General features: G+C 34.5%; 3 protein-coding genes and 1 non-coding gene across 4 annotated transcripts; 3 read left to right on the top strand and 1 right to left on the bottom strand.

Annotated features, from left to right (window-relative positions):
* Nucleotides 1-249: 249 nt before the first annotated feature.
* Nucleotides 250-356, top strand: LOC141722902 (small nucleolar RNA R71). The gene has a single exon (XR_012575899.1). It is a non-coding gene; the product is annotated as a small nucleolar RNA R71 (small nucleolar RNA).
* A 2,037-nt stretch (nt 357-2,393) lies between these two features.
* LOC141720813 (protein ORANGE, chloroplastic-like) lies at nt 2,394-9,941 on the top strand. The gene is made up of 8 exons (XM_074523449.1): nt 2,394-2,737; nt 3,953-4,067; nt 4,731-4,847; nt 5,255-5,341; nt 6,840-6,916; nt 8,925-9,052; nt 9,419-9,555; nt 9,764-9,941. The coding sequence occupies exons 1-8, from the start codon at nt 2,544-2,546 to the stop codon at nt 9,839-9,841; spliced, it is 933 nt and encodes a 310-aa protein (XP_074379550.1). The 5' UTR covers nt 2,394-2,543; the 3' UTR covers nt 9,842-9,941.
* A 3,601-nt stretch (nt 9,942-13,542) lies between these two features.
* LOC141720811 (pentatricopeptide repeat-containing protein At1g02060, chloroplastic) lies at nt 13,543-16,074 on the top strand. The gene has a single exon (XM_074523448.1). The coding sequence runs from the start codon at nt 13,597-13,599 to the stop codon at nt 15,727-15,729; it is 2,133 nt and encodes a 710-aa protein (XP_074379549.1). The 5' UTR covers nt 13,543-13,596; the 3' UTR covers nt 15,730-16,074.
* A 403-nt stretch (nt 16,075-16,477) lies between these two features.
* LOC141720810 (translocase of chloroplast 34) lies at nt 16,478-20,591 on the bottom strand. The gene is made up of 8 exons (XM_074523447.1): nt 20,440-20,591; nt 19,348-19,452; nt 19,004-19,111; nt 18,790-18,914; nt 18,343-18,601; nt 17,167-17,232; nt 16,884-17,045; nt 16,478-16,756 (listed from the first exon to the last, which is right to left on the bottom strand). The coding sequence occupies exons 2-8, from the start codon at nt 19,444-19,446 to the stop codon at nt 16,679-16,681; spliced, it is 897 nt and encodes a 298-aa protein (XP_074379548.1). The 5' UTR covers nt 19,447-19,452; nt 20,440-20,591; the 3' UTR covers nt 16,478-16,678.
* Nucleotides 20,592-20,844: the final 253 nt, after the last annotated feature.

The following is a 20,844-nucleotide window of genomic DNA, read 5'->3' as shown; positions in this document are numbered from 1 at the left end:
TTCATCGTCAAAGCCTTAAGTTAGGCAGCGATTGCAGTTTTTGCGTCCAACTCCAGAATTCCTGCGATTTTTCCCTAAGTCAGTCTCTGGGAAGGATTCTGGTACTCATTAACAGCCATCGGTTCAATAAGTTCATAAGCTTCATCGTAGCTTTTAGCCCACAAGGCTCCTTCTGATGCTGCATCAAGCATGGGTCTAGAAGTAGCACCCAATCCATTATAGAAACAGTTGATAATCATCCAATCAAGCATGTCATGGTGTGGGCACTTCCTTAACATCTCCTTATATCGATCCCAAGCCTCACACAGAGATTCTCCTGTTTGCTGAGCAAACTGAGTAAGAGCATTCCTGATTGCAGCAGTTTTCGCCATAGGGAAGAATTCAGTGAGAAACTTTTGAGCAAGATCTTCCTAAGTGGTGATAGACCCTGCTGGTAGAGAATGTAACCAGCACTTAGCCTTGTCCCTTAGAGAGAATGGGAAGAGTCGCAGCTTGATAGCATCTTCAGTCATATTATTGAACTTGAAAGTGTCGCAGATCTCGATGAAATCTCTGATATGCATGTTGGGGTCTTCAGTAGGAGAACCCCCAAACTGAACTGAGTTATGTATCATCTGAATCGTGCTTGACTTGATCTCAAAAGTGTTAGCCCTGATGGCTGGTCTGATGATACTTGACTGAATGTCATTAATCTTTGGCTGAGAATAGTCCATCAAAGCCTTCGGATTCTCTGCATGATCACCCATCTCTATTAAAGCTGGTTCTTCAATTTTCTCTTCTTCTTCTACCTTATTTTCTTCCTCAAAAACTTCCGTACGAACCACTATTGCTTCCTCCTCGGCTTGATCCAGATTTCTCTTAAGAGTACGTGAACGCATATGCATACACCCTCGCTAGAGTACCTGAAATAAAACAAGAAAACAACTAAGTAACAATGTCTGAGTCAGTGAACTTTAACGACGACTGATGGGAAACTAGCGGGCCTAATCCATAAAGGCTGAAATAATGCCATAGGTACCTTAATGCCGGATGGAGGTCAGTACGGGCTGATCACCCGTATTATATTTAAAAGATGGATATTTCAATCAAGGGTTCTTTATTGTTAAAGAATAAAAGTAAAAGTTTTATAAATGTTGCAATTAGCGTTATGCTTTACTGTTGAGTTTAAATTGAATCTTCTTTAGAGTTATGAAAACTTATTCGAGAACCCTGATACTCTACTTTGAAGTTGATATTCAAAAGTTAGAAAACGATTTTTTCTTAAGATGTGAGAAACCCTCTGAAAATCATATCGTTGATTTTGATAAATATTGATTTCACAATCTTTAATCTTGAAAGCCTTGAAACCCTCTTTTAACACCATTTCCTAGAGATTGAGAGAATACTGCCACCTAGTTTACTGGGATTAGAATGCATATGCTATTTTGATATCTAAAATTGTTTAAAAGTTACTTATTGAGTCTTTTTGCTCATTTATTTGTGTTGATCTAACAATGGCAGTTAAGCAAGAAGATGGTCAGGTTTAGGCGCACCGCTCGCAATAGCGTTCCTGGCGGTCCCTATCGTACTTTGAGATTTCAGTTGCCAGATCAGGTAGATGTTGTGTGAGAAAGCGGCAATAGTTGGTGGGAAGTGTAATAGCTGAATCATATATTTTTGGGTTATTTGTCGATTCTAAGTTGGAATCGAATAATCTGGTTTAATTTATAATAAGGGTTGTAATAATAATATTTTGGTTGGTATTTGTAATCTTGTCTTATACTTTATCATGTTTAGATCCTAATAGTTCAGGGTTTATTATATATTTATGCTGCTACTATATTAGTTTATTAGTGTTGTGGGTCCTTATTTCTAACCATGAGATTGAGGGTGCCACAATATATAAAATGAGTGTGGTGAAGAAAATTAGGAGATGTAGTTGATTTTTAATTTGTTATATATTCTAAAATTTTATTACTACACTTCGTAATTTTTGATGTGAGGGATAAATAAAATTGAACGGGAGAGAGTAAAAAAGCATGCTCCCTCCATCCCAATTTATATGTCTTGTTTGACTTTTTATGGTCAAATTGACCCAACTTTGACCGAAAATTTCACATAGTATAATATCAAAAATACTTATAAAATTTATATTATTAGAAAATATGGTTAATGTACTTTTATATGTATATTTTAATTTTTCAAAATAATGAAAGAATGAGTTTTTATTTACGATCAAAATTGAGTCAATTTGACAATTAAAAATCAGACAAAACAGATAAATTGGGACCGAAGAGAATATCACAAACAAAAATATCTACTAATAAAAAAATGGATAAGAAAATGAATGTTAATGGAACCCACATATCCAAATAATCAGTGCCATTTTGGATCTTTCTCTTCCGAGTCGCACGAATAAAAATTTCATCAAATAAATTTGATATTTTCAGACCATAAACAAACACACACACGCACTGTACTTACAATAGGATTCTCAAACTGCCCGGTAAAATGATAGTCTGAACCCAGTACAATTATGTTCTGAACAGGAAAAAAGAAAGAAAATGGTGTTTTCATCTCGAATTTTAGCTGTTTCTTGCCACCCAGCATCATCGCCCCTTAATACAAATAATATAAAAAGCTCACCGTTGTTGATCTTCAGAAGAAACCTCATCAAATCCAACTTCATATGGCGATCCATGCCTTCCGATTCCGATTCGGATTATGATTCTGATTCCCCTGATAAAAACGCTTCTGCGTATGCAACTTCTTTTACTTTCTACTTACATACTTTGCATACGTGCTCATTAGTTTTTATTAAGTGATCTCTAAGATTATATGCAAGTTGATTGTTTTCGTTTTTTTTCTTTAGCTATATGGTTTAGTACATATACCTTTATAGAATTATAGTTACTTACTTATGACATGGCCAATTGTTTCCGTACTTAGCATCTTAGTCTTCGCAACAATCAAGTGTTGCTACCTCAATTGTTTACAGTACTTATCTAGCATCTCCGACAAGCCCTTTATTTAAGCTCTTAACTCAAAATATAAAGTTGTGTAAAAATGCAACTCCAACAAGCTATTAGTGGCTCCTCAAATCACTGATATCCTCACTTCTTTATTTTTAAGTCACAACTAGCTCTGAACTTAGAATATTTTATACTAAAATAATCTCTACACTTTTGTTCTCTCTCTTATTCTTTTGTTATTTTGTAACTTTAATGTACTTTTAATTATAAAATATTAGATAAGGAGTTAGTTTAAAGATTATTGTGGACACGAACTTACATTATCTTACTAGGAGCTAAATTTTTATATTATTTATAAAGAGGGGGCTAAGAGTCTTTCGGAGATGCTCTAAGTCTTCATCCGAGTCTGTAGCAGTGCATTGAAATTCTTTAAAAAGAGAAGGGAATCTCCAATATATGCCTATTAGTTTTGAAATTCTTGATGCTTTATAATCATCAAATTTCAATGGTCGAAAAGAAATTTTGAAATTTGCATTTGAGTTTTAGACATCATTATAAAAAATTTAAATTTTGATTATCACCGATTCTTCTGATAATTTATATATATCTTTGCAAGTCTTTACCCCTGATAGAGGGAGAAAATGAAAACACAACTTGCAATGGGGTTATTATAGTGTTTAGTCCGAACAAGTAACACACAGAGTTTAGTAATTCTATCTTATCATATGACAGGATCGGTTCCTAATCAGTCGTAAAGCTAATAATTTATTTCAACTTAGTCACGTTAAAAATTTCTGGGTTCATAATCTCAAATTTGAAGTTCATTTTGTTTCTGAATCAGATCGTATGATATGTAGAGACTAAAGATTATATACCAGTTGTCACTTTTACATGTAATGTTAAAGCTAAACTAACTTTGCGGAGAGAAATGAAATGAAGAGGAAATAAAACTAGAAAATTATGTAATTTAGCTTGTTCATTTGGATGCTTTCGTGTTGCAGTTTTTGTATCATTGAAGGGCCTGAAACAGTGCAGGATTTTGCTAAAATGGAAGTCCAAGAAATTCAAGATAATATTAGGAGCCGTCGAAATAAAATATTTTTGCATATGGAGGAGGTGAGCTATTTATAATGATACTTGTTTTAAGATGAATTCAAGATGGCATAGCTTTTCTAAATGCATGTCTACTTCTCATGCTCCAAGGAGTAATGTTAAATTTCTTCATTTAGAATCTTATTTCATCGATCTCATATCTTCAAGTTTTATTCTTCCAATTAGTATGTTACATACTTCTCCGTGCAACTTTTGTTGTTATCACCTTTTCACATAATGATAAGTTGATTTCACAATTGCGATCTTCGAAGAGAAATATAGGATTTTTAATCTTTTTTCATCTAATATACTCACACTAATATATATATATAGGTTTTTTTCTTTAAAGTGAATGTTTCCAAAAAAATTAAAAATCTGTGCTTGTTTTGGAGCTCAGTTAATCTCAAAATCCCTGTATTAGGTTTTTGACATACAACCACTAGCTAGCCGTGTGCTCAAGCCTGAAGCTATCCTATATTGGAGTCTCTCCTTTTGAATTGGCTATGAATGTTGGCTTCAAAGCATTACAATTATTCCATAGCGAAGTAATCAAATCACAATATCATTGTACTCTTTTTAGGCTTTTACTCTGATTTTCAGGAAGGGGATTGCCTATTCTTCTAAATTCATTTTCACTATAAATATGAAATTTCTTTTTAGTTACACCTTGTGCTTATGTTATTGCAGGTTCGCCGGCTGCGGATACAACAGAGAATAAAAAATGCAGAGCTTGGAATCTTTAATGAAGAGGCAGAAACCGAACTTCCAAATTTTCCATCTTTTATTCCATTTTTGCCTCCTTTAGTAAGTCCCTTATATTTATTGATAATTTGACTTCCTTAGTGCAAGAGCTATTTAGAAAACATTTTATTGCTTCTATTCTTTTTTTCCCTTGATATATATTTCTCTATCTGAGTATTCGTGTGTGTGTGTATTTGTTTATTGACTAAACGTATACTGTCACATTTGTGCTTCATAACTGAAGTTTTCCGGCTATAATGACTGCTATATAATTCCATGGAGAACTCACCAAGCCTTAAGCAATACCTTGCTACTTGCTTCTCTCAATGCTGAAATTTTCAAGTTTTGTAATATTATTAGTCTGTGCTTGTCTGTTTCAATTAATCAAATCGTCAATAGACTATTTCATCCGCGTTTTATAATTTAAGTATCAGATATCGACTCTATGACTGATATATGATTCAATGCAGACCTCGGCAAACCTTAAGCAATACTATGCTACTTGCTTCTCTCTTATTGCTGGAATAATAATTTTTGGTGGCCTCCTAGCACCAGCAGTAAGTCTTCCTACTTCAAATTGTTGATAAGATACTAATTTACTTAAGAATGGTATCTTATGTTTAATTTGTCAGCTGTTTCTTCTTAGCACATACTTCTTTGACCCATACATCATTTCCTTCGGTTATGTATTAATTTCTATGCAAACTTATGTGTATATATTTTCTACTGCTTAGTATTGTCGTGAATACATATCTTTAGTTCGATATTCAGGGAAAAATCATATGTGCTTATATTTGGCTCTTGTACAATGTAAAGTACTAATTACACATAATAAATTCTGGTAACTTATGCACTTTAAGGGTTGGTTACTAAATGACCATCTAGGTACATACTTGACTTAATATTTCGCCTTGGCCAATTAGGAGCTAAACGGGCTTCTTGGTCAAATGCACTGAAATCAAGAAAAGAGTTTGTAACTGTTCTCATACAGAGAAATGAGATGACTGCAGATAAGGAATGCTGCCTTGTTACCGTGTCTGCGGCTCTGCCTATTTTGCGTTTATTGAGCCTCTGTTACCCGGACTCTTCAATTTTTCCCTCATACCCTTGTCAAGAGAACATGACATGAGTGATGAGATTTGAGTCTGATCCTTCGAAGATCCGGATACTTCACTTTGAAGCAATCTAGTTCTAAATGATTTACAAGGCCTCACAGCAACTTGTTTCAGAAGAGTGATGACCGTAGATGACTATTTTTATGCTATCCTTTTAATTTATGTTATTAATTTGACATATATTATTATGTGTATGTTTTATTGGTAGAAACACTAATTTAAAATAAGTAAAATATATATGAAAAGGGTATAATTTCACTTATGTTAAGATTATGTGCCGAATCCCTGTAGCCATGTCCAATTTCGATTCCATATCCGAGACTCCTTAATTTTTTTAGCACTAAGAATCTGACATTTGGATCTGCACCCGCAGCCAAGTCCGGGTAATTTTGAACTAACATATAATAGAAGTACATGATACTCATATTATGTTGTTTTAGTTTGAAAGTGTATGATTTTGTTTCTAAAAGCATACTGCAATACTATGTGAAGGAAATAATAATGGCAGGTCCCAGAATACTGCTTTCATATCAAAACATAAAAAAAAAAAAAGGAAATAGCTGCAACCACACTGAACAAAATATGCACCTTTTATCTTATTCTAAAATTAAACGGAAAGTTCTGAAAAAAAAAAGATTAACGGAAAGTTGTATTAGTTCATTAGCCGCTCTACCCTATTAAGTCAGTTCGGAGAGAGGATTTCCACTAGTAGCAGAAGGGATTCTCAGGTGAGAGGCATTCGTCTAGCTAAAAGCGAAGCACTCTAGGTGGTTGTACGACATGGTGTGGAAAGGGACTACTGCTGAGATCCCCCCCCCCCAAGCTGAGAAACTTGATCATTACTCCAGCGCCAATTCAGTTGGAGATGATTGTCCCAATTCCAGTTTGAAAGATTTAACTTTTCTAGAAATTTATCTTATACACGTTTCTTTGATCTCAGCTGGAACTAAAGCTGGGACTAGGAGGAACATCATATGCAGATTTCATCCAAAGCATGCATCTTCCCATGCAGTTGAGGTATGGATTGAGGTTATGTTTATTTCTTTAAATGTGCTCATTTATCTTTTATTAATACTGATTGCCTATGCTGGTGGATTGGTTAACCTAATTTTGAATAATTTGCTGGTGTGAAATAACCTTGAAATGGCGGAATCCTCTCCCTGTTAATATAAATGTCAATCTGTGCTTCTGGGCACTTTGGGGCCGGGAATCCTCGAACTGAAAACAAATTAGAAATCTGCCTCGATCTTCACCCCAAAACAGGGTAGATTTGCCACATTGTAGATATAGGTCTCCCGCAAATAAACCCTATAAAATTTGTCAATTCCCAGGTTTAGAATAGTAAACATAAAATTTAAAATACAACGAAATAACTAAATGAAGTTCCTGTCTTTCTTCTTTTATTACCTGTCATGTGCCCACCATTACCTTTGGTGCCACTTCTGCCGTCGCCATTCCCACTCTGAAAATCCAATCTAACTTTTTTAATCTGTAGGTGTTGATAGATAATATATATACAAAAAGAGAATTGAGAGAGAATGTCCTGAAAGGGATACAACAATTTTGAGTAAATGACGAACTGTCGTTTAATGAAATCAGATTTCGGGTTATATATGGCCTATTTTTAGATTAACATTTTCCATAACTGATATGTGACGTGTCTGCGAAATTTTTTATTGTCAAGCTTAGAATTGGACTGTATAACTAAAATTTTGTGCTTCACAAGCAAAGTAAAGCCTAAAATGCCAAGAAAATTTCATTTGTGAAGCTTAGGATTAGATTGTATAACTAAAACTTTGTGGTTCATAACCAAAGTAAAGCCAAAAAGCCAAGAAATTTCATTAGTGTTATATTTGCCATTAATTAACAAAAAATCAAAACTCGGAAACACAACACTTTTGATATATAAGAAATATAAGCTGTGCAGGTCATTTCACATTGATTAGGTACTTATTAAGTACTAACCTACGATTAAAGTACACAAATTTGCAGAACACTGATCAGAAGACTGAAGTTTGCAATAACTTCATACTTTATTCAGATTCTGAGGAAATAAAGTGAAAGTAGCATGCGTATTAATGGGAAGAAACACGCAGTTCTGATCAAGAAATTAAAAGAAAGCAATTGCTTCAGTATTTATTGTTTCCAGATCACTGGATGCAATCTGCACATAAACAACGATCTCCGCACAGCAACCTCCACTATGATTGAACCAAATAAATAATGAGCTTTCGGCTTCGCTTGGTGCCGGATAGGCTTATTGCAGACTGCTCTGGAATACGGTAAAAATGGCAGGAGGCAGGATGAGGTGAATCTAAATTTTACCAAGCCTTCCTCTAATTAGGGGCATAGAGTTTCTTAGTTAAGGCAAGCGCGGGTATCCATTTCATATCCTTCCTGACATTAAAAATAACAGGATAAATTTAGATTAAAAGCAAAAGGATCTCCTCCAGAAAATAATATTTGGAACCAAAATGAGGACCAACCATCGAAAACCAAGGTGTACTGTCGACTAGTCAACTCCTAGTCGACAATTGTAATATAAATTTATGCATATAATTTGTATTGAAATGCAAGATAGCAATTTATAGTTATCCTTTTATAATTTTAACGAGTACCAACTACAGAGGCGCTATTATTGTTTATTCTTTCTGATGTGGATGCCTAAGTGTCGAACGTAATACACCTAGGTAGAGTGAAGGACTCCACAGCAGGCTTTATAAATAATAAGTTAGAATTCCAACCTATTGCAGATGTTATATGACTATATTCTTTAACGTCCCTTGATGTTTCTTGTATAGTCTTTACAACCATAGTGCAGAAACTAATAAAAACAATAGTTGGTATTTTGAGCAATGAACCGGTCAGTGTTTCAGTACTTTCTAGACAACAAGTTTCTTGCACCAAAAACACAGGATAGGAAGGTAGTCTCTTGCTTGACATAAATTTAGTAGTCCACTGCAATTTGATGCAAGTCTGTATCTTGTAGCATGCGGTGATACTGAACTTTCTGTTTCGCATATAGTGACGTTGATCCTATTGTGGCCTCATTTTCTGGAGGAGCAGTTGGGGTAATCTCAGCGTTGATGATAGTTGAAATAAACAATGTAAAACAGCAAGAGCAGAAACGGTGCAAGTACTGTCTAGGAACAGGTAAATTTTTGGATGAGGCAATGCCTACTGGTGTCATGGTATTAGATATATAGAAGAATTGTTTAGTCAAGTTTTTCTAGGAATCCCTTTTTCCCCCAAGTTAAAAAAGGGAAAAGTTAGGAAGTCTGCTTTCCTTGCATACCTCGTGGTTACAAATTATAAAGCCAAAATTGTTTATCTATTGCCTATTTATATGAAAGATCCTGAATTTCTTTGTGTAACTCCAGAACTATTATTTTCAAGCTATTTATCAATAAAACTACTTATTCCATTTGTGATTTAGTCGAGGTTGCAACAAAACCAAAACTTCTTATTAAGAATAAAAAAATTATAACTGATACTGAGAGTACCTATTTCTTGATGCAGGATATCTTGCTTGTGCTCGTTGCTCAAGTACCGGAGGTCTTGTTCTCAGTGAACCAGTTGCAAAAGCAAATGGCAGGGATCAGCCTTTATCACCACCTAGAACTGAAAGATGTTCAAATTGTTCTGGGGCCGGAAAGGTTGGATCTAAATTCCTTGCACACACCTTACCTTTATGAAAGTTGAATTTGTTAAGTCTAGATTGGAATGGTAGAGATTTAGCGTCTATAACCAGTCCCATAACTCATGCTTGCCGCCATTAAGAAAATGTTTACCTTAGCCTTTGCATCCAGAAGTTAAACTAGCTGAGCTTTCGAAGTAATTATAAGATCCTACCGTGTGCTGCAGGTTATGTGCCCTACTTGTCTGTGTACAGGGATGGCTATGGCAAGTGAACATGACCCAAGGATTCACCCTTTCGACTAATGTGCAGATTACTACTCGCTTGTAGCTTTGTATTTTTTATTATCAGTTTTACAACACAAACCAGCTTCAAATAGTTTGTATATAATATAAGCTTTCACAAGTAGGGGCAGATCCTCTAAGGGGCAAGGAGTCATCCGACCCTCTTAAATTTTTAGTTTAGTTAAATATGTATATTCAAATTATATAAAAATTAAAAATGCCCCCCTCCCCTAATTTTTGGCAAAAAAAAAATTGCCCCCAACTTAAAAAATTTTAATGTCAAAAATTTTTATATTGGGGTAACATTTATAAATGAAAGGTATATATTTTTTGTTTAAAAAAATTGTGAGTTACAAACGAAAGTAGAAGTTAGGAATATATGACACAAAAGGATAGAAATAGATATTGAAGTAGCATTTCTACTTAAACCACATATTTCTTTAATAGCTTTTGATTAAAATTCTATCCTTCAGAATTTGATCAAATACGTCTTCTAATCACTTAAAGGTAAGCTTTTTAAGTATACAGTTGACACAAGAACCAAAGTTGATTTTCAAATTTGAATGGTGTTCTTGATCTCGTTCAAAAGGTTGAAAAATACTATAATAGGGGTGTTATTCGGTCCGGACGAGCCGAGTTTCCAGCTGAGTGTAATTCGAGCCAGGTTTAATTGAGTTGAGCTGACTCGTTTAGTTAAACGAGCATAAACCTCTGTCTGAACCCGACTCGTTAATTTTCACGATTTTTAATGAGTCGGACGAGCCGGCTCGTTCAATTTTACAATAATCGAGCATAAAACGCTACCCGAATTCAGCTCGTTTAATTTCACGAGTCAAGTTAAGCCGACTCGTTTAATTAAATGAGCTGAAACCTTTACCCGGACTCGAGCTCGTTTACGAAACAAGCCGAGCCGAGACCAGTAAAACGAGTTCGAGCCGGGAGAACTCGCGAGCTGCCCAGATCTTATTACAACCTTACACACACAAATTGAATATCCTTGAGTTTATATGTTGGTAAAATCGTCAATGATTCTAACGCTTACAACTATAACAATTAAGAAAGGATTTTTTTAATAATCTAATATATAAGATCGTATTTTTGATTTTTTTTCGAGCCGAGCTCTAGCTTATTTCAAGCCGAACACGAGCAAAATATGGCAAATGCTCGGCTCGAGTTTGTTAAAAAAAAATTCCGACCCCCTTATATTCGAAGCTATTCACAAGTGGTATAAACAATGTTAGGATCACCCATGTATCTCTGTAATAGTAATTTTGCCACTGAACATTGTAATATACTCCCTGCATCTCATATTATGTGTCTTCTTTGAATTTGTATCGGTCAAATTGACTTAAGTTTGACCGAAGTTTATTAATAATTTATAAATGAACAAAATAAAAAAATTACATCACCGGAAAGTAGATTTAATCTACTTTAATATATAATTTTTAGTTTTTTAAAATAATATACGAGTAATGTTTAATCGTTGGTCAAAAGTTGGTCAATTTGACTTCTATAAAAGGAAATGTGACACATAATATGATATGGAGGGAGTATAACTTATCTTGTATAGTTTACTCGATACTAGTGTCTTGTTCTTATAGTGTCTTCATCATGGTAATCACGGCACCTCGATTACCTTCCAGAAGACTAGATGACAAATCGCATGACTAGTCATAAAAATTAGACAATATTTATTGTGCATACACTTATTAGACCTAATATATAACATAACTAAACACATCAATTTCTTAACTTGAAACAAAAGTAATATAACGGTAACTCAAAATAAGCTAAAAAACATGAATATTTTAAAAATAAAAATATGTGCAAGCATATAATAATGAAAGTACATTGAATATTAAGTAAAGTTATCCATCTTAATATCATTTTCATTTCTATCATTTTCATTTCTATCATTTTCTTTCTTATATATTGTCAATCTATCATTGATCATAATTGTCACAAGTTGGGCACGAAACCAAGTACCTTCACGGCTATTAATCATTTACGGGAAATTCTCAACGGTACCCTCGTACTTTTGGTTTTTTTAGATGGTACACCAAATAATTTTGACTTCTATTTGGTACCCTCATATTATTATATAATTCCGAGATGTACTCCTACCGTTAAACCCTGTTAATCAAACGTTTAATTACCTCATAAACAGTATAAAATACAATTAATAATAGTTCAAGCCTAAGTTGATAGAACAACAGTATGATAACAAGTTTAAAAAATATAGATTCAACCAAAAGGTCCATCCAATAACCATTCAAAACATCCATCCATAATCATTCAAAAGACCCAAAAATATATAACAAGATAACCTTATAAATTTAAAAGATTCGACTGTAATGACCAAAAAAGTCTACAAATTAAAATTTTAAAAACAAACCAAATATGTTCTGATTCGTTCTTAAATATGAGATGAACTAAGCTGAGAAATGTTGAACTCGGTAGCCTGTGATGCACTGCATCTATCAACTCCTAGAGTAGAGTTTCTCAACAAAGTTGCTAGTGTTTGAGTCACTGCAAACATTTGGATCAAACTTATGTTTGCTCCAAGTAGATGCTTCACCTAAATTTGCAAACCATGTCATAACACTATCACCCCCTGCCTCTTTCAGTCTTTCCATAGCTTTTCTAAATATAAATTGAGAAGTAGCATTGCAAGCCCTCCGTAACACTAATTTAATAGGATTTTTTTTTAACCTCTCAAACATTGTCATCAATTCGGCATGTGTTAGTTTCTCGTGGCTCATCTGATAAACATATTGAAAAGTTGGATAATTGTAGTTCAACTTAATACCCCTGTTTTTAGCTTCATCTTCGTAATTCATAACCAAATCCAGTAATGTACATTTATCAATTTCAACCTTAATATCTATAATTATACCCCTCCATTCAAAATGTAAAATCTTATGATCACCCATGCTGTAATAATAGTGCAATATATATACGAAATCAAAATCAAAACCTTAAAATTTAACAATAAGATACATATAAGCATACATATATCAATTCATTTACATACGAAATATCAGTACAAGATGAAGGGTATAACCTCTCAAACATATGTGAACATATACAGGAGTCTATTGATACACACATATAACAAAAGTGAAATTAAAGATGAAGGATACATACCTCAATTGAAATAAAGGATTGATTACTTTGTGGAAGCGGATTAAGAAGAACCCTAATCGCACTTAACTAATCCCCAATTCTCCATATTATTGAAACTAAACCTAACCCGACTTGACACTGTATAAACGTTATGTTTTTTATTTTTATTATCTATTTATTTTTATTTTAAAGTTAATCATGGGTAATTAAACTTTTGATTAACATAGTTTTAACGGGAGGAATAGAATTGTATAATAATACGAGGGTACCAAATGGAAGTCAAAACTATTTGGTGTACCATCTAGAAAAGCCAAAAGAACGAGAGTACCGTTAAGAATTTCCCATCATTTACAAGTAGAGTTTCGAGACTTTCGAACCCCGATTACCCTCGCATTGGGCGTCTCCTGGATAACAATGGTTTTCACTCAATTGATATATATCTCTCCATCTGCTGTTGTCTAATATGATGCATTATTGTTATCATATCATTCTTATTTATAAATTCTCATTTATCGAGTTCAAAACTAAATATGATAAATCGAGTTTAAAACTAAATATGACGAGATCAAAAGGCGCGGGTAATATGGGTGGTTGGTCTGATAATTTACTAAATAAGAAAACTCTTACACAACATCAGTAGATTGAAAAACATGTTGTCTCGCCAATCTCCATCTCTGTTCATCAAACACATTCCCATCTCTCAACGCACTTACTCTTCTCACCACCTTAAACCCGCCACTACCAACAACAATGTTGTCACCTCAAAAAAAACATCATCTTCATCTTCAACAAAAAGCAAAACAGCTCGAAACATAGCTCAGTTAATAAACACTCACAACCCCACTTGGGAATCATCTCTCCCTTCTACTTCTCTCTCTCAAACCACCATTCTCCGCACTCTCCGTCTCATTAAAACCCCTTCCCAAGCCCTTCATTTCTTCATCCGGGCCCACAAAAATGGCTTCACTCACACTCCCCAATCCTACTTTCTCATGCTTCAAATCCTCTCCCAATCTCGAAACTTCAATTCTGCTAGAAACTTCCTTTTCTCTATCGAGAAAAAGTCGAATGGGACTGTCAAGATTGATGATAAATTCTTTAATGTGTTGATTAGGAGTTACGCGAATGCCGGGCTTTTTAGTGAGTCTATTAAGCTTTTCAACAACATGAAATCAGTTGGGGTGTTCCCTTCTGTTATTACATTTAATAGTCTTTTTGTGATCCTGTTGAGACGGGGTCGAATTGGGATGGTTTATGAGGTGTTTGATGAAATGCTTAAGACGTATGGCGTTACGCCTGATAATTTCACTTTTAATATTCTGATTAAAGGGTTTTGTAGGAATGGGAAGGTGGATGAAGGATTTAGGTTTTTTAATGAGATGATCAAGAGGGGTTGTCAACCGGATGTTGTTACGTATAATACGCTTGTTGATGGATTGTGTAGGGTTGGGAAGGTGAAAGTTGCGCATAATGTGGTCAAGGGTATGGTGAAAAAGAGTGGAGATTTGAATTTGAATCCTAATGTTGTTACTTATACGACGTTGATTAGAGGGTATTGTGGGAAACACGAGATTGATGAGGCGTTGGACATTTTGAAAGAAATGGTTGATCATGGATTGAAACCGAATGAAATTACATATAATACACTAATTCAAGGTCTTTGTGGGGCACAAAAGCTTGATAAGATTAAAGAAGTTTTGGAGGGAAGTTTGGGTGGCAGTAAATTTGTTCCTGATACTTGTACTTTCAATACATTAATGAATGCTCATTGTAGTGCTGGGAATGTAGATGAAGCAGTGAAGGTTTTTGAGAAGATGGCAGAATTGAAGGTCCAACCGGACTCTGCCACATATAGTATCCTCATCGGGAGTTTCTGCCAGAAGAAGGATTATAAGAGATCCGAAAAGCTGCTAGATGAGTTGTTGAAAAAGGAAATATTGTTACAAGATGGTGGCTGTAAGCCTCTTGTTGCTGCATATAATCCCATATTTGAGTATTTGTGTAGTAACGGAAAAAGCGCAACAGCTGACAGATTCTTTCGGCAACTGTTGAAAAGAGGAACACAAGACCCCTCGTCTTTCAAAACTTTGATTATGGGACACTGTAGGGAAGGTGCATATAATGCCGGGTATGAGCTGTTGGTTATCATGTTGCGGAGGGATTTTATGCCCGATGTGGAGATTTATGAGTCCTTAATCAACGGGCTATTGCAAAAGGGCGAACCTAAACTTACCCATGACACCTTAGAGAAGATGCTAAGGAGCTCCTATCTTCCTCCAACTCCTATGTTTCATTCTATTCTTACAGCGCTTATAAAAAAGAGTTGTGTCAGTGAATCTGCTAGGCTTGTGATGTTAATGTTAGAAAAAAGAATAACGCCAAACATTGGTCTTTCGACAGATGTTGTGAAGCTGCTATTTAAAAATGGGACACGAGATAAAGCAACCGAAATTGTGAGGGCTGTTTATGAGAACGGGTATACATTAAAAGCAAATGAATTGATTGCTTATCTCTGTCAAAACAGAAGATTGCTGGAAGCACAAGAAACATTGATGCTTTGCCTGGCAAAGGAGCAAACTGTTGATTCGGATACTTGCAGCACTGTTATAGCAGGACTTTGTAAAATTCGTAAAGCATCAGAAGCATTTAAGTTGTACTATGAATTGCTAGAGAAAGGGGTTGGAAAATCTTTGAGTTGCCTAAAAGATTTAAGAGATGCTCTTGAAGCTGAAGGGAGATTAAAGGAAGCGGAGTTTGTATCCTTGAGGATGCCAAAACAGTAGAAAACATAGCTACGTGCCTACAAAAATGACGCCTATAACAAGCTTTGTGCCAAAAACATTACAGTTTTTTGTCACTGATATGCGAGTTTAGAGCCATCAGCAAGTATGCGTGCAACTACATTGTAAAACTGACTTCTTTGTGTGGAGTGCAACATTAAGGGAGTATTATCACATCTAAATTAGGATACAGCTAGTCAAAAACAAAATTAAAAACTTTGCAAGTGGTCTTTTTGTAATCCATAACCTTTGAAACAATTATACAGTATGTTTAATTATTAAAGAAGCCCTTCATTTATTGAGAATTTTATTCATAGAAGGCACCTAATCATGACAAGTAGTCTGCCAAAATCAAGTCACCTCCAGGCTCCAGGCTCCAGCCATTTTTTCTTTCAAACAATCCGAGTTTCAGCTATCTGCTAATTTAGCTAATTATGATATATTCACTCCACATCTGTACAAGATCAACCTTTTATGATGAATAAACAATAGTATTTGCTTACTCATTTAAAAAATATGTACTATATGAAACTCTCTACCCTGATGAAAAATTGGATTCTTACTGGGCCAAGCCAAATGCACGAGTAACAAGGTAATATTTTCTTAAATGTAGAGGTACTATCATATGATTTTAACTACGGAAAATAACCTGAGATCAAATTCCACAAAGCTAAAACCTCTGCACTCCCACAACCACGATCAAACACTAACACTGCTTGCTCAGCATTTGGTAGAATACTTGTAATTAGAATGCAAGAAAAAGGATCATTTCATTAATCATAACTGGAAAATATATAAGGTTTGAGTACATAATAACTAATTCTCTCCCAGATAACATTAGCAAAAAATCGCAATAGCTACATCAGCAGTTTGGCAACCTACCGACAGTAAAACTCTTGATAAAAAAACAACAAAATACACATTGGTGCTCAAAAGGAACTGGGCCGAGCATTTAGGGCTTGGATGATTCTTTCTCCGCTGCGATATCTTTTTTGATTAAATTTTGGTAGTGACCGACTATGAAGAAGTACTGTCCATAAAAAAAATTGTGTTTAAAACCAAATTAAATTCAGATTAAAAATAGAGAGAGAAACAGTAAGAAAATAATTAAAACTACAGAGAGCATGTAAAACTATGCTGAAAGTTCAGAATCTCACTTGGAATGCCGCGATTAAAGGAATAAACCATTTTCCTTTTTCATTTGGATTTGGCCCATCAATCAACTTTTTGTCAACCAAGATACTTTTGCTTCCATTTGAAACGACTTCTGTTATGGTTTTCACCAAGTTAGGAATCCAAGCAACTCCATTGGGAAGAATCTGAGTCAAAAGAGCAAATAGACCACATTAACAAATTATAGTTCTATACATATTTAAATAATTCATCTATAAGATGGCCACAAATAACATTTAAATACATTACTTTATACAAAAGACTAACCTTCTCCTCACTGTCATTCTTGTTACATCTTCCACTGTTTTCAACCAAAACAACAGGGATCGCATCCTGTAAGCAGTAGCACCATAAAAAAGTGACAACGATAGAATGTATCAATTCTACAATAATTAGCACAAACTGGTAATATACATAATGCCTTTAATATAATTTCCCAACTCAAGTAGCAGAAAGATGACAAGGAATCAGAAACTTAATATATAACAACTCTGCTAGTAGATAATCATATAACAGAGAAAAATGACACATTTTGCTAGATTCAGTTGCTACTTTAGTCATCCTACTAAAAACGATTTACAAGAGATCACTATTGACGCTTGTTTGTGTGTATCGAAAAATACAATATATCCACCCCGTAGCTAAGCATTAGAAAGAAGATGGAAATGTATGACATCTCTGCATCACAAATCTATTTTTTCTAAAACTATTAACCTGATGAGGAACAAAAAACAAATTTATTTGCTTGGACATAGGGTAGGGCGTCAGGAAGGGCAGCAAGACTTCAAGACCCTCCTGGAGCCTAGGGTAGGGCATCAGGAAGGGCACAAGCACACTGGTTATACATGTATTGATGCATATATGCATAAAATTGGTTGATTAAACCAAACAAATGCACCAAATTAAGCATATCAAAGAGGAATCTAGATAACATTTATATGTAGCTCAAGCAAACAAAAAGAATTGTAAACGGGACTTAACTAAAGCAAGCTAAGCATACAACAAAACATCATAAAAAAGACTATTAATCTTTCTGCCATAGCATATATGATAAGTGATAATTAAACACTTATATAATAATGAAATCTAACTAATCAAAATACCTAAAAAAATCCTTCAGTTAATTGTGTTTTATTAAATTTATTAACGTACGAGTTTGAAACATTACATCCTTAATGGTCACAATGTCTAACTTTCACATGTAAACAGGTGTTGCAGTTTAATATGTTTAAAAAAATACAATAACAGTAAGTGTGTAACAACATTTTACTCCGGGGTTTAATGTAATCCATGATTCCTAGGTTCAATGTAAAAATCGTTTGGTATGTACGAGTTATCCAGTTGCAGTTATGGACAACGGATCTAGCATGGTGATAAAATGTACCCACAAACAGATAAACTTCCTCACTGTCCCTTTCCTCTAGAAACAATAAGAAAGACTACCTGAATGTTTTTAATCTTAGCTCCAAGGCCTACAACTTTCAGGAGAGCCTCTGATCTTCTGGCGAAAAATTCATCATACCCCAATTGATCTGGTGGAGAGAGCTGAGCATGTGTGAGGACCACTATACCTCTACGCCATATATCCTTTCCGAAACTATCAGTTATAGCATTAACTATCTGACGATCCAAGTTGTCCACCCTATATGCATCCAAGCGGTCCACATATAGCAGCACATCTATTGTCTTGTTCAAAAGAAACCTAATAATATAACCCCATATTAAACAGATGTATTGCTTTAGTGCAGAACGGTAAAGAGCGAATAGTTTCAGTACAAAAATATAAATTAAACAAATGGAGTGGTTGGCTTTAGTGAAGAATAGTAAAGAGCGAACAGTTTCAGTATAAAAATATATTCCACATAAATACTTTATTTTTAAGATATGGACCTTTTAATCAACTCGAGGGCCTGGTCATTCACATATCCTCCCTCAACAAGCCCTGGAGTATCAATAATATTAAATGTAAATCCGGACCGTACACGTGAAATCATCACAGGCCTTGGATTTTCTGACTGCAAAACCAGTGTGTAATGATTAGAATAATCAATAAATTCATCAGATGTTCCTTAATCTTGTCACTTTGACGGAGTAGAACTATTACTTGAAAAGCACTGACAGTAACCGCTTTCTCCCCTATAACTGAGTTCACAGTTGAAGATTTTCCGACACCACCTTTCCCCATTACAAGGATTGTCAATTCGCTCACATCCTAAGATTCATAGAACACGGTAAGATTTTAATAAACCCATAATAATGAAATATTAACTAATAACATTTTACTTCTCGATTAGTGAGACAGTGAAGGAATCTAGAACTGCATTAAATATCTACACACAAACCAACATGGTGGAACTCACTACATGTAATTCCTTGCCTTGTTTTCATTTCCATTTGATAAATCCTACTACATATAGATTGAAGATATATACATCAGACGAATCAGACCTTTTCCTTCAGCTGCGCCAACAATTCAATGAGTTTGGTTTGTGTGGCAGGTGGAAAAGTTTGAATTCCAGTCCATTCTCGGATTAGCATAGATGCCATTTGTAGCTTTCTCAAGGAAAAAAACCATCGTAAGAGAAGGAAAGAGGCACCAAATCTTAGCACACGTTTTACATGCACATAGCTATATATAGAAGCCACACGGGCACACATGTAATGTATAAAATGGCCAATAATCTAATACAGTGACAATGGAAAAAAATTTGACTTCCGAGAGCATGAAACTGAATATAACACAGCACAACATATTAACAACAGACAGTGGAGGATCTACAAATTCCAAGAAAAGCATTTTTAGGACAAGTATCATAAAACTAGGAAATTAGATTTAATGTATAATAATCCATATGATTATATCTAATCACTTGCTTATATTAAATTTCAAGAGGCACCAAGTCAGTGAAACAATTATATAAGTTTTTAAAATTCCAGGGAGAACAACTCAAACTTTCAAAACATCAAGGAAGAAAATTAACAAAAAAAAGCCAAACATGTGCTAGAACCACAATATTTTGCACAACTATACCCACTTTCTCTTACATACCATCTCAGCTTATTAAGTACAAAGCATAAAACGAAGGAGCGGAGGCCGGTGCCTCCCCTGGTTTTACCACTAAAAATGGATATAAAAGTATTCCTGGCTATTCAACAACAGTTTTCAACACATCAATCATATCACGACTACCAAACACACCAGCCATATTAAGAATTTACGCAAAAATTCCGTACCTACTTACAATATCGCAACTAATTTATAAAGCCTGTTAAATGACCTAAATTACAATTCAACAAATATTTTAATAGACATTATACTTGAGCTCATTCATGTAATTTACTCAACAAGACGCAAAATTGAAACCCCCCTTACCAAGAAACAGCTTTAACTAGGGATTTAACACCTCAATTACATATAGAAAGTACAAACACAATAACAAAAATTCACAGAAAGTTGAAGAAATATAAATAAATAAATACAAATAGAGAAAGTGAATTATAGAGATTAATTAAATGCAATAGAGGAGAAGAGAGAGTTACCAGTGGATTCAAAGACTGAAGAAGATAGGGTTTAAGAGAAACCCAATTGTTGTTTTTTGCCCTAAAGAGAGAAAGAGAGACCTTATCTTACAGTCTGTGTAAGTATATATCCTCTATGTGTGTATAATTTTATTTGCTTTCTCGATTAGGGTCGGGTCGGGTTACCCCTTTGCTAAAAGGGCTTATCCGGGCTCTTCCAAATTTATGAAATGGAATTCATGTAAATAACTAAATATGTCTCAGCTGTCCTGCTATGTCCCATTTGATTTAATATTTTAAAATATGTCTCACGATTAAATATTAACTCGCATATAACTCATATATATTTAAGTTATAAAAATAATAAATATTTATTAAATTTTACTAAAATATCCATATCAATTAGGTATTAGGTGATCGCCTAAA

This window comes from Apium graveolens, chromosome 4, assembly GCF_009905375.1.
Source record: "Apium graveolens cultivar Ventura chromosome 4, ASM990537v1, whole genome shotgun sequence".
Classification (NCBI taxonomy): domain Eukaryota; kingdom Viridiplantae; phylum Streptophyta; class Magnoliopsida; order Apiales; family Apiaceae; genus Apium; species Apium graveolens.
Note: the sequence above shows the minus strand (reverse complement) of the source record. Positions and strands in the feature narration are given on the sequence as shown.